This window comes from Oncorhynchus mykiss, chromosome 18 (assembly GCF_057628025.1).
Source record: "Oncorhynchus mykiss isolate SJ-2025 chromosome 18, ASM5762802v1, whole genome shotgun sequence".
NCBI lineage: Eukaryota > Metazoa > Chordata > Actinopteri > Salmoniformes > Salmonidae > Oncorhynchus > Oncorhynchus mykiss.
Genome location: NC_143039.1, coordinates 53494502 through 53507053, shown reverse-complemented (window position 1 = coordinate 53507053; position 12552 = coordinate 53494502). Strand labels below are relative to the sequence as shown.

Sequence of the window (12552 nt, the reverse complement as noted above, 5' to 3'; positions counted from 1 at the left end):
CAAGTCAGGAACTCAGGCTCTTTCTAGAGCTCTGACCTGAAGACCACTTTTGTCATGATTCAACTTTTTTTCCCCCAGAGTTCTCAGTTGTCTTGAAAGCACCATAAATATAGAGAATGCCAGACTTTGATGACAAAGTTTCATGACAAAATTTGCCCACAAGAACAACTGTCGAGCCACCTTCCTGTTCAAGTGAGCACAGCACAGCAATGCTGCTGCATAAATTATGTGATATACCAGGGAGATATGTACACTATCGTTCAAAAGTTTGGGTTTTTGAAAGTAAAGCACATTTTTTGTCCATTAAAATAACATCAAATTGATCAGAAGTACAGTGTAGACATTGTTAATGTTGTAAATGACTATTGTAGCTGGAACCGGCAGATTTGTAATGAAATATCTACATGGGCGTACAGAGGCCCATTATCAGCAACCACCTGTGTTCCAATGGCACATTGTGTTAGCTAATCCAAGTTTATCATTTTAAAAGGCTAATTGATCATTAGAAAACCCTTTTGCAATTATGTTAGCACAGCTGAAAAATGTTTTTCTCATTAAAGAAGCAATAAACTGGCCTTCTTAAAACTAGTTGACTATCTGGAGCAACAGCATTTGTGGGTTGGATTACAGGCTCAAAATGGCCAGAAACAAATAACTTATTATTATTGTTTATATTCTTTTTCTGAGAAATTAAGCCTATTCCATGTGAGAATTTGCCAATAAACTGAAGATCTCGTACAACGCTGTGTACTACTCCATTCACAGAACAGCGCAAACTGTCTCTAACCAGAATAGAAAGAGGAGTGGGAGGCCCCGGTGCAAAACTGAGCAAGAGGACAACTTAAGAGGGTGGCTTTAAGGCGGCGCTAGTGTCAAACGCGCCTTATTTTGTAACTTTGTCACGTAAAAACTGCAAAACTAGCATTTTCCAGCCTTACCGGCGAATTACCTGTGTTATATCAGCTCGCTTGATCTCAGATGGGCGGGTTGGAAATATTTGAAGTTTGTCCTTAAAGACATGCTCCAAAATGCTCATTTCAGACAGCGCTGATAGGGATATTAAAGGCCAACCAAAAGCTGGTTTTAGCGGAAACACAGTTAGTTATGGTTCAAATGTTGACAGTGGAAACGCAGCCTATCCAGCCGCGATATGCTCAAGGACCTAGAGTAGCCTAATGTGCTTTTGGTGCCTGTATACTTTGTATTTAGAAACATAAAAAATGTGATGTTTTTTCCCCATTCAGTTTAATTTGATTAAAAACCAAGCATAGCCTTCCCTCCTCTTAATGAAGGCTTTTTTGTCTGCCCTTTGCAATCGCAAAGTAGTCAAGGCTGTCAATAAAGGGATTTTGGCTCCTGAGACCGCTTGTAAATACATCTTTATCACCAAAGCATTATTAAAATATAAAGTCTGAGAGGAGGAAAAAAGTGAGCTGTCATTCCCTTTTTATCTATGCAAGGTATGCAGGCCCACATTATTTTAGCCATGCAGGACACGTTTTGGACGTGCTTAAAGCCCCCTCGATGATATAGGCTACGTGTCCATGCGCATCATGAAGATGAGAACCTTGGTGAATACCGGTGAACCTCATACTTACAAGTTATCCGTAACCTGTGAAAAATTGCTTATCTTCTGTTTGTTATGTTCAAACCAAAGCCCTCCCTTAGGCCTACTACAACGGAGGCAGATCTTTTTTTATCATGCGATCTTATGACATCCCGACATTTTACATGTATTTATTGTTGTTGTTTTAAAATAACAACGAATTGCTTGTTTTTCATTTAATTTTATTACAACCAAACTTATTCACCTTCCTGATTTAATCGTGACAACGTCCGTGGCTTCTGGAGATGTGTGAATGCGGTTTGATATATCTTCATAAAAAAATAGTCCTATTTGGGAGCAGTTTAACAGCGAGTGGATATTCTCCCTTTCTATTTACAGTGACTTTGGAAAGTATTCAGATTTCTTCACTTTGTTCCGTTTCACGGCCTTATTCTAAAATGGATTACATTGTTTCCCCCCTAATCAATCTACACACAATACCACATAATGATGAAGCAAAAACAGTTTGTATTTCTTTATACAAAAAAAAAGGAAACGACACATTTACATAAGTATTCAGAACCTGTAACAAGTACTTTGTTGAATCACCTTTGGCAGCGATTACAGCCTTGTGTCTTCTTGGGTATGATACTTTACAAGCTTTGCACACGTGTATTTGGGGAGTTACTACCATTCTTCTCTGCAGATCCTCTCAAGCTCTGTCAGGTTGGATGTGGAGCATCGCTGCACAGCACAGCTATTTTCAGGTCTCTCCAGAGATGTTCGATTGGGTTCCAGTTTGAGCTCTGGTGAGCCACTCAAGGACATTCAGAGATTGTTCCGAAGCCGCTACTGCTTTGTCTTGGCTGTGTGCTTAGGGTCACTGTCCTGTTGGAAGGTGAATCTTCACCCCAGTCTGAGGTCCTGAGCTGGTTTGAGGTCTTGAACCACTCTGGTGCAGGTTTTCATCAATGATCTCTCTCTGCTTTGCTCTGTTCATCTTTCCCTCAATCCTCACTAGTCTCCCAGTCCCTGCTGTTGAAAAACATCCCCACAGCATGATGCTGCACAGAGGAACTCTGGAGTTCTGTCAGAGTGACCAACGGGTTGTTGGTCACCTCCCTGACCAAGGCCCTTCTCCCCTAATTGCTCAGTTTGGCTGGGTGGCCAGCTCCAGGAAGAGTCTTGGTGGTTCCAAATTTCTTCCATTTAAGAATGGAGGCCAATGTGTTCTTGGGGACCTTCAATGCTGCAGAAAGTTTTTGGTACCCTTCTCCAGATCTGTGCCCCGACACAATCCTTTCTCTGAGCTTTACAGGCAATTCCTTTGAGCTCATTGCTTAGTTTTTGTTCTGACATGCACTGTCAACTGTGGGACTTTGTAGACAGTTGTGTGCCTTTGACAGTGCGAGTCATAGGATGCGGAAAGGGAAAAGAGTAGGGTTGAATAGGCAGAATCAGGAAAGAGAAGGATTTAGCAGAAAGAAGAGATGACAGGATAGAAGAGGAGAGAGTAGTGGGAGAGAGAGAGCGACGATTGCATAGGTGCATTACCATATGGGTAGGGGCTGAGTGGTTAGGATTGGAGGAAAGGGAGACAGAGAAGGAAACAATGTGGTGATCAGAGACCTGGAGGGTTGTTGCATTGAGATTAGTAGGTGAGCAGCCTCTAGAATAGATGAGTTCATGCATATTGCCTGCCTTGTAAATTGGAGGGGATTGGGAAAGGGTGAGGTCAAAAGAGGCAAGGAGGGGAAAGAGAGAGTTGGAAAGAAACGAATCGAAGGCAGATGTCGGGAGGTTGAAGTCACCAAGAACGAAGAGTGGTGAGCCATTGTCAGGAAATGAGCTTATCAAGGTGTCAAGCTCATTGAGGAACTCTCCAAGGGCACCTGGTGGGTGATAGATGACAATAATGTTAAGTTTGAGTGGACAAGTGACAGTGACAGCATGGAATTCAAATGAGGAGATAGACAGGTGAGCGAAGGAGAAAATAGAAAATCTCCACTTGAAATGAGTAGACCTGTGCCACAACCTCGACGACCAGATGCTCTCGGACTATGAGAGAAAACATAGACAGATGAAGAAAGTGCAGCTGGAGTAGCAGTGCAGCTGGGGTGATCCATTTCTCCGTCAGAGCCAAAAATATAATGGAACTGAAGGGCAACATAGGCTGAGGCAAGGCAATCAAGGCTGAGGCAAGGCAAACAAGGCTGAGGCAAGGCAAACAAGCAAAGCGTCAGTATAGAGACAAAGTAGAGTAGCAATTCAACGGCTCAAACACAAGACGCATGTGGCAGGGTCCACAGTCAATCACGGATTACAAAAAGAAAACCAGCCCCGTCGCGGACATCGATGTCTTGCTCCTAGACAAATTAAACAACTTATTTTCTCGCTTTGAGTACAATACTGTGCCATTGACAACGTGAGTAAAACATTTAAACGTGTTAACCCTCACAAGGCTTGGCGCAGTGGTTAAGGGCTCTGTACTGCAGCGCCAGCTGTGCCATCAGAGTCCCTGGGTTCGCGCCCATACTCTGTCGTAACCGGCCGCGACCGGGAGGTCCGTGGGGCGACGCACAATTGGCCTAGCGTCGTCCGGGTTAGGGAGGGATTGGTCGGTAGGGATCTCCTTGTCTCATCGCGCACCAGCGACTCCTGTGGCGGGCTGGGCGCAGTGCGCGCTAGCCAAGGTTGCCAGGTGCACGGTGTAGCCTCCGACATATTGGTGCGGCTGGCTTCCGGGTTGGATGCGCGCTGTGTTGAGAAGCAGTACGGCTGGTTGGGTTGTGTATCGGAGGACGCATGACATTCAGCCTTCGTCTCTCCCGAGCCCGTACGGGAGTTGTAGCAATGAGACAAGATAGTAGCTACTACAACAATTGGATACCACGAAATTGGGGAGAAAAAGGGGTAAAATAAAAAAAATAAAAATAAAAAAAAATACTCACAAGGCTGCCGGCCCAGACTGCATTCCTAGCCGTGTCCTCAGAGCATGCACAGACCAGCTGGCTGGTGTGTTTACGGACATATTCAATCAATCCCTATCCCAGTCTGTTGTCCCCACATGCTTCAAGATGGCCACCATTGTTCCTGTTCCCTAGAAAGCTAAGGTAACTGAACAAAATGACTATCGTCCCATTGCACTCACTTCTGTCATCATGAAATGCTTTGAGAGACTAGTCATAATACTAGTCATCTGCCCCCAGATGGTGAAGGTAGGAAACAACATCTCCACCCCGCTGATCCTCAACACGAGGCCCCAAAAGGGTGCGTTCTCAGCCCTCTCCTGTACTCCCTGTTCACCAATGACTGCGTGGCCATGCACGCCTCCAACTCAATCATCAAGTTTGTAGACAACACTACAGTGGTAGGCCTGATTACCAACAACGACGAGATGGCCTACAGGGAGGAGGTGAGGGCCCTTGGAGTGTGGTGTCAGGAAAATAACCTCTCACTAAACATCAACAAAACAAAGGAGATGTTTAGTGGACTTCAGCAAACAGCAGAGGGAGCCCCCCCTCCACCTGTGGAGGCTGTGTTAGAGGTTCACCTAGGGGTCATGATTGGGGCTGTACACATGTTTGATGTATTAGAATAATGTATTATGCTTATGTTGTATTAATTAAAGGGGAGGGGTTATAAGACCCCTCCCTCCTTACATTTATAGGGTCCTAGACTGCAGATTAAAAATATATATATATTAATTATAGAGGTTTAGAATTGTTCCACAGTTGTTTTATAGTCCTCTCTCTCTCTTATAAAGAGACCCCTCTGAGAAAAGTGTGACTGAGACAGAACTCTGCAGGGGAGTGTAGGAGATTGGACTAGTCAGACATTCCACGATAAATCCACTTTGGGGAGTGGACATTTACTGCTAGGCTTTTAGATAACACTAAAAGCCTTGTTTATATAGCTTTGTAGGCATGGTTTTGGTCAGGAGTAAAATGTAATGACGTAGGCAGTGACATCACTAAAGGCTGGACTTCGAGTTTGATAAAATAACATGCAACCTTTTCTTTGATGCAGAATTTACGTGGAAACATGCGTGCTATGTTCCTGATTGTCATATTCTGTCTGCAATTGCATTAATACAGGTTTTTGAATTATTCAATTCAAGATATTGTCATAGTGCTAATTTTACCCATGAGCCAATGATTGACAAGGAACAAGGAGGAACGAACCCCAACAGCTGTATCACCGTCTTGTACAGCAACTGCAAGGCTCTTCAGAGGGTAGTACGGTCTGCACAACGCACCACTTGGGGCAAACTACCTGCCCTCCAGGACACTTACAGCACCCGATGTCACAGGAAGGCTAAAAAGATCATCAAGGACAACAACCACCCGAGCCAATGCCTGTTCACCCCACTATCATCCAGAAGGTGAGGTCAGTACAGGCGCATCAAAGCTGGTGACCGAGAGACTTAAAAACAGCTTCTATCTCAAGGCCATCAGACTGTTAAACAGCCATCACTAACATAGAGAGGCTGCTGCCAACATACAGACTCAAATCTCTGGCCACATAAATAAATGGACTAAACACAGGTATCACTTGTCACTTAAAATAATGCCACTATAATAATGTTTACATATCCTACATTACTCATCTCATATGTATATACTGTATTCTATACCATCTATTGCATCTTGCTTATGCCGCACGGCCATCGCTCATCTGTATATTTATTTGTACGTATTCTAATTCATCTCTTTACATTTGTGTGTGTATGTATATAAGGTAGTTGTTGTGAATTTGTTAGATTACTTGTTAGATATTACTGCATAGTCGGAACTAGAAGCACAAGCATTTCGCTACACTTGCATTAACATCTGCTAACCATGTGTATGTGACCAATAATGATTTGGTCTGCTCTGGGCTAGAGAGGTGGCGCGAGCCAGACCTGGGTTCAAATAGTATCTGAAACCTTTGCAATATTTATTTTGTGTTTATTTGAGCTCGCGTGGTGCAATGGAACCAATGGCAGAGTCCCGTAAGTACAAAACCCCCACTCAGGTGACAGTCCAGACAGGCTCAAGCAAATGCTCTTAGATTTGAAAGATGTCAAACACTGTTTGGACCCAGGTGTGTCGAGGGTCTGGCATAGATCTGGTAGAGCCTGGGATCAGATATGTGGCAGGTCAGGTACCGCAGTCAGCCATGTGAGGCTCCAGTTAGTTCCTGCCCCGGTCTCAATAATGTAGATGTGGTGCTCAGTAACATGGGTCTCAGTCAGTAAAATGTGGAGCAGCTTTCAGTTGGCCTCCCGCTGCTCCTCGTCTGCAGGCCGAGCCGACCGCTGAGCGCCATCTGTAGACCATTACACCCTGTCCATCTTGAAGACTGTCCATGTAGTCTACAGGACCACAACTATAACCACATGGCGAAAAACAGCGTCCCCTCAGTGTCATCCCTACCAGACATTATTTAATTAGAGTACACATTCCACAAAACCTGTTATTAACACTGTGTTATTATATTAACAACACTGTATGAACACACAACCTTGTAGATGAAGTGTCACCTCGCCACCACTTGGTCAGAGCTGGCTGGCTGGCTGACTGGCACTCACAGCAGAGAGAGGAGTAGAGAGGTAGAGAGCAGAAACTCTCCCAAGGCCACATGACTGCGGTAGGATTAAGGGTCACAGGTCTCGGGGGCTTGGTGTAACACCAATCAGGGCTAAATGGGACCTTTTCTAATAGTTAAAAATATCCAGATGATGACCTTTGAACCATGTGGCTCAGTGATGTGAAAGACCCTCTGAGGTCGGAGTCCTGAAACACCTATGTTAATCTGCAGGATTAGTGAGGGGCTCAGAACACAGCAGCCTTTCTTTCTCCCCTAATATCTCTCTCCCTCTCTTTCTGTCCTTTTCTACATTCCCTGCTCCCTAAAACAATTTTTTCCTTAAAAAAAGAGAGTGGGGCATTGACATCAGTTTTAAGGATAGTGCATCTTTTTATTGTGGACACATTCGTGTTGTTATGGTATCGGCTGACAGTCAGTCAGACAACAACATGAGACCTCTGTTATATACATTTGACGCTGCTAATCTATCGGATAGGGAGCTGAAATCATTCTGAGCCAGCCAGGCAGGCAGAAGCTCCTAAATATATAATACCGTTAAATCTAATTAGAGTTCAGTGTTGCCGGAACAAAACCCAACGTGTGTCTCTGCATCAAGATAATTCAATAGGAGTATAGAGTAAACAGAGATTAATTCGGGTTAAAATGATCCATTCGAGATTGTTTCGGCAAACATTTCCATAATTGTATTTAATTATATTCCAGTTTATACCAAGGCTGGGTGAAACATGACATCTCGGCAGTGTTGAGGTGTTTTTAAATGAATATGGAGCTACCCAAACCAGAAACAGACACAGACATCTGAGCTAGGAGAGAGAGACAGAGTGAGGGAAAGAGAGATGGAGAGAGATAAGCTGGGCCTTATCTTATCTTGGTCTGCTCTCCATCTCTCTTTCCCTCACTCTGTCTCTCTCCTAGCTCAGATGTCTGTGTCTGTTATTGGTTTGGGTAGCTCCGTATTCATTTAAAATACACAAACAAAGATTGAAACAGACATCACGTAGGTAGAGAGCATCATGTCGGCAGATGAACGCTAGATCCACATTCGATGGGATGTGTGCAAACCTTTAAATGTGAATAGCATTGACTAGGATGAACGCATGGCTGTAACAACTTTGCTCTTAGGACCACAAGACTCCCTATAGGCAAGGCTGTGTTGGGACTGGAGCTCAGACTGGCCTGGGGCTGAGGCTGGGCTCTGGGCTGGTAATAGACCACTGTGGAAAACACAACTGGCACAGAAGCGAAATCCTTACCCAACAAGGTTTTTCTCCATTTAAATGTTCTGCTATTTGTCCAACGTGCCTAGGCCTCTCAGCCCACCTTCTGTGACTTCCTCTCCTTCTGGGTGGTCAACAACTCAAGATGTGACTCTGGATTTATGTTAGTTTTAACCTTTATTTAACTAGGCAAGTCAGTTAAGAACAAATGCTTATTTACAATGACAGCCTAGGAACAGTGGGTTAACTGTCTTGTTCATGGACAGAACACAGATTTGTACTGTGTCAGCTCAGGGATTCAATCTAGCACCCTTTCAGTTACTGGCCCAATGCTCTAACCACTAGGCTACCTGCCACCCTGGATGCTGTGTTTGCTAGGGATGGAGAAAAAGTGTGACATCAATCAGGACCTCGAGGACTGGAGTTGCCCACCCTTGGTCTAAAAGGTTAATTGTTGGAGAGCTACCATCCTGTAGCTGTTGGCTCCAACCCCAATCTAGCCACCTGAGTCTAAGAATTAGCTGGTTGACAAGCTGGATCAGGTTCGTTACAACTGGGGTTGGAGTGAAAACTTACAGGAGGGTATCTCTCCAGGAACAACTAGGGTTACATGCCTTGCTGAAGGGCACATTAACAGAACCAGCAACCTTTTGGATACTGACCCAACACTCCTAACTGCTGGGCTACCTGCCGCCCACCCACCGAACCAACTGGCCCTAGACATGATCAACCAGAATACATGGCCCAAGTCACAGGACATTATGGCTGCGTTTATACAGGCAGCCCAACTCCGATCCTTTACACTGACTAATGACGACAAGAGAAATCATTGAGCCACAGAGCATAAAAATATGTTTTAGATCAATTATTGAATGATATGTTCAAGCAATAGGCCGAATAAATCATTGGACAAATGACAATTAGATTGTCAGAGCGCGTACATTTATAATACATGCACAGACCTAGCAAGCAATAAAGACCAAAAAAACTAAAATAGAAAAATATCCATATATGAAACATATCCCCATCCCACCCTCCCACCCTTTTGGATTTTTAAAGGAAAGAAAAATTGAAAGAGAGAAGATAACGCAGTAGATAAGAGTGGGAATTAGTTGTTCAGGTAATCTCACTAGTCATATTAGAAGGACTCGTTTGTTTTCTACTGCCCTAGAAGCAGTCTAGGTCAACATCATGAAATGGTATGGGAGTCAAATCATGAAGGAGAAAGCTAAACGTAGTATAAGAGGTTATGAAGTGGCAAACCATATTTGGAACAAAGATCTTTAAAACCGCAGAGGTCTTTGAAGCTTATCAAGCCTTTATTTTTCCAGATAAAAAAGGCGGAATCCAAAGTAGTCTGACCTCCATGATAATCTGAGTCTATTATTGTTTCTGGGCTGGAAAATGTTATGAAACAGTAGTGATCCTTTACTCACTTTAACGTTCAGTGAACTCTCCATGACGGTGTTAATAGAACTTAATCAGGACTGAGCCAGCACGCTTTGTGATGAATCAAAAAAGGTTGCTGGACTTGACTGTAACTGGGTATTTCCTTGGCCTGTTCTGCGTTGAGACCAGCTTTCATGCCTAATTATCTGTGGTTATAGTGATCTCTGCTGGCCATGTGATATATTGTAGTTTCGTGTATGTTTCTCTTTTTGTAGGATTGTAAATCTTTTTTTGTTTTGAAAAGGAAAAACAACAACACCATCACCAACAATAGCAATAAAATATTGTACCTTAATTACATAAAAAAACAAAAGCTAACACTTGAGACGATTTACACAGTCTCCTCTAAACAGTTGATGTTGAGATGTGTCTGTTAATTGAACTCTGTGAAGCATTTATTTGGGCTGCAATTTCTGAGGCCAGTTTTTGCAACTGCACTTGAAGAAACTTCAAAAGTTCTTGAAATGCTCCATATTGACTGACCTTCATGTCTTAAAGTAATGATGGAATTGTGTTTCTCTTTGGTTAGTTGAGCTGTTCTTGCCATAATATGGACATGGTCTTTTACCAAATAGGGCTATCTTCTACGGTCACAAGACGCAGGCCTCCTAATTGTCCCTAGAATTTCTAAGCAAACAGCTGGAGGCAGTGCTTTCTCCTATAGAGCTCCATTTTTATGGAACGGTCTGCCTACCCATGTGAGAGACGCAAACTCGATCTCAACCTTTAAGTCTTTACTGAAGACTCATGTCTTTAGTGGGTCATATGATTGAGTGTAGTCTGGCCCAGGAGTGTGAAGGTGAACAGAAAGGCTCTGGAGCAACGAACCGCCCTTGCTGTCTCTGCCTGGCCGGTTTCCCTCTTTCCACTGGGATTCTCTGCCTCTAACCCTATTACAGGGGCTGAGTCACTGGCTTACTAGGGCTCTTTCATACCGTCCCTGGAGGGGGTGCGTCACCTGAGTGGGTTGATTCACTGATGTGATCTTCCTGTCTGGGTTGGCGCCCCCCCTTGGGTTATACCGTCGCGGAGATCTTTGTGGGCTATACTCGGCCTTGTCTCAGGATGGTAAGTTGGTGGTTGAAGATATCCCTCTATTGGTGTGGAGGCTGTGCTTTGGCAAAGTGGGTGGGGTTATATCCTTCCTGTTTGGCCCTGTCCGGGGGTGTCATCGGATGGGGCCACAGTGTCTCCTGACCCCTCCTGTCTCAGCCTCCAGTATTTATGCTGCAGTAGTTTATGTGTCGGGGGCTAGGGTCAGTTTGTTATATCTGGAGTACTTCTCCTGTCCTATCCGGTGTCCTGTGTGAATTTAAGTATGCTCTCTCTAATTCTCTCTTTCTCTCTTTCTTTCTTTCTCTCTCTTGGAGGACCTGAGCCCTAGGACCATGCCTCAGGACTACCTGACATGATGACTCCTTGCTGTCCCCAGTCCACCTGGACGTGCTGCTGCTCCAGCTTCAACTGTTCTGCCTGTGATTATTACTATTTGACCATGCTGGTCATTTATGTACATTTGAACATCTTGGCCATGTTCTGTTATAATCTCCACCCGGCACAGCCAGAAGAGGACTGGCCACCCCACATAGCCTGGTTCCTCTCTAGGTTTCTTCCTAGGTTTTGGCCTTTCTAGGGATTTTTTCCTAGCCACCGTGCTTCTACACCTGCATTGCTTGCTGTTTGGGGTTTTAGGCTGGGTTTCTGTACAGCACTTTGAGATATCAGCTGATGTACGAAGGGCTATATAAATACATTTGATTTTGATTTGATTTGATCTTCTGTATGCCAGCCCTACATTGTCACAACACAGCTGATTGTCTCAAATGCATTAATAAGGAAAGAAATTCCACAAATTAACTTTCTACAAGGCACAGCTGTTAATTGAAATGCATTCCAGGTGACTACCTGGGATATTTAGCAGTCTGATGGCCTTGAGCTTTTCAGTCTCTCGGTCCCAGCTTTGATGCACCTATACTGACCTTGCCTTCTGGAGGATAGCGGGGGGAACATGATTCATGGCTTTTCTAGCTTTTCTATTTCCCTTTGTAGCCCGTGATTGTCATCTCCAGCCCGGAGCTGCCAGAGTCGCAGCCCCTCCAGCCCAGAGGCGCCAGAGTCGCAGCCCCTCCAGCCCAGAGGCGCCAGAGTCGCAGCCCCTCAGCCCAGAGGCGCCAGAGTCGCAGCCCCTCAGCCCAGAGGCGCCAGAGTCGCAGCCCCTCAGTCCAGAGGCGCCAGAGTCGCAGCCCATCAGTCCAGAGGCGCCCTTCAGTCCGGGGCTCTCTGAGAGGGCCTTCAGTCCGGGGTCGGCGGTGAGGGTCCCCGCTCTAGAGGCGTCACCTAAGTGGGCCGAGCCAAAGGTGGAGCGTCCCTCACCAGAGCTGCCACAGTGGAGTAATGCCCACCCAGACCCTCCCCTATAGGGTCAGGTTTTGCGGCCGGAGTCTGCACCTTTGGGGGGGGGGGGGGGGGGGGGGGGGGTACTGTCACGCCCTGAGTTGGGGTGGGCATTCTATGTTTTGTGTTCTAAGTTTTCTATTTCTGTGTGTTTGGCCAGGTGTGGTTCTCAATCAGAGGCAGCTGTCTATCGTTGTCTCTGATTGAGAACCGTACTTAGGTAGCCTTTTCCCACCTGTGTTTGTGTGTAGTTGTTTTCTGTTTTGTGTCTGCACCAGACAGAACTGTTTCTGTTTCAGTTATTCTCTTGTTGTTTTTGTTAATCAGTGTTCAGTTCTAAATAAATAAGATGAA

At 44.9% G+C, this 12552-nt stretch overlaps 1 protein-coding gene across 2 annotated transcripts; it reads left to right on the top strand.

Moving 5' to 3' along the window:
• Positions 1-5566: 5566 nt before the first annotated feature.
• LOC149975591 (uncharacterized) lies at positions 5567-12254 on the top strand. 2 transcript variants are annotated; one of them, XM_090206817.1, is made up of 3 exons: positions 5567-5930; positions 11175-11279; positions 11854-12254. In XM_090206817.1, exons 2-3 carry the CDS (start codon positions 11213-11215, stop codon positions 12222-12224), a joined length of 438 nt encoding a protein of 145 aa, XP_090062943.1. In that variant the 5' UTR covers positions 5567-5930; positions 11175-11212; the 3' UTR covers positions 12225-12254. The 2 variants fall into 2 exon arrangements, with proteins under 2 accessions (XP_090062943.1, XP_090062942.1); XM_090206816.1 differs by having other exon boundaries at positions 5567-6093.
• Positions 12255-12552: the final 298 nt, after the last annotated feature.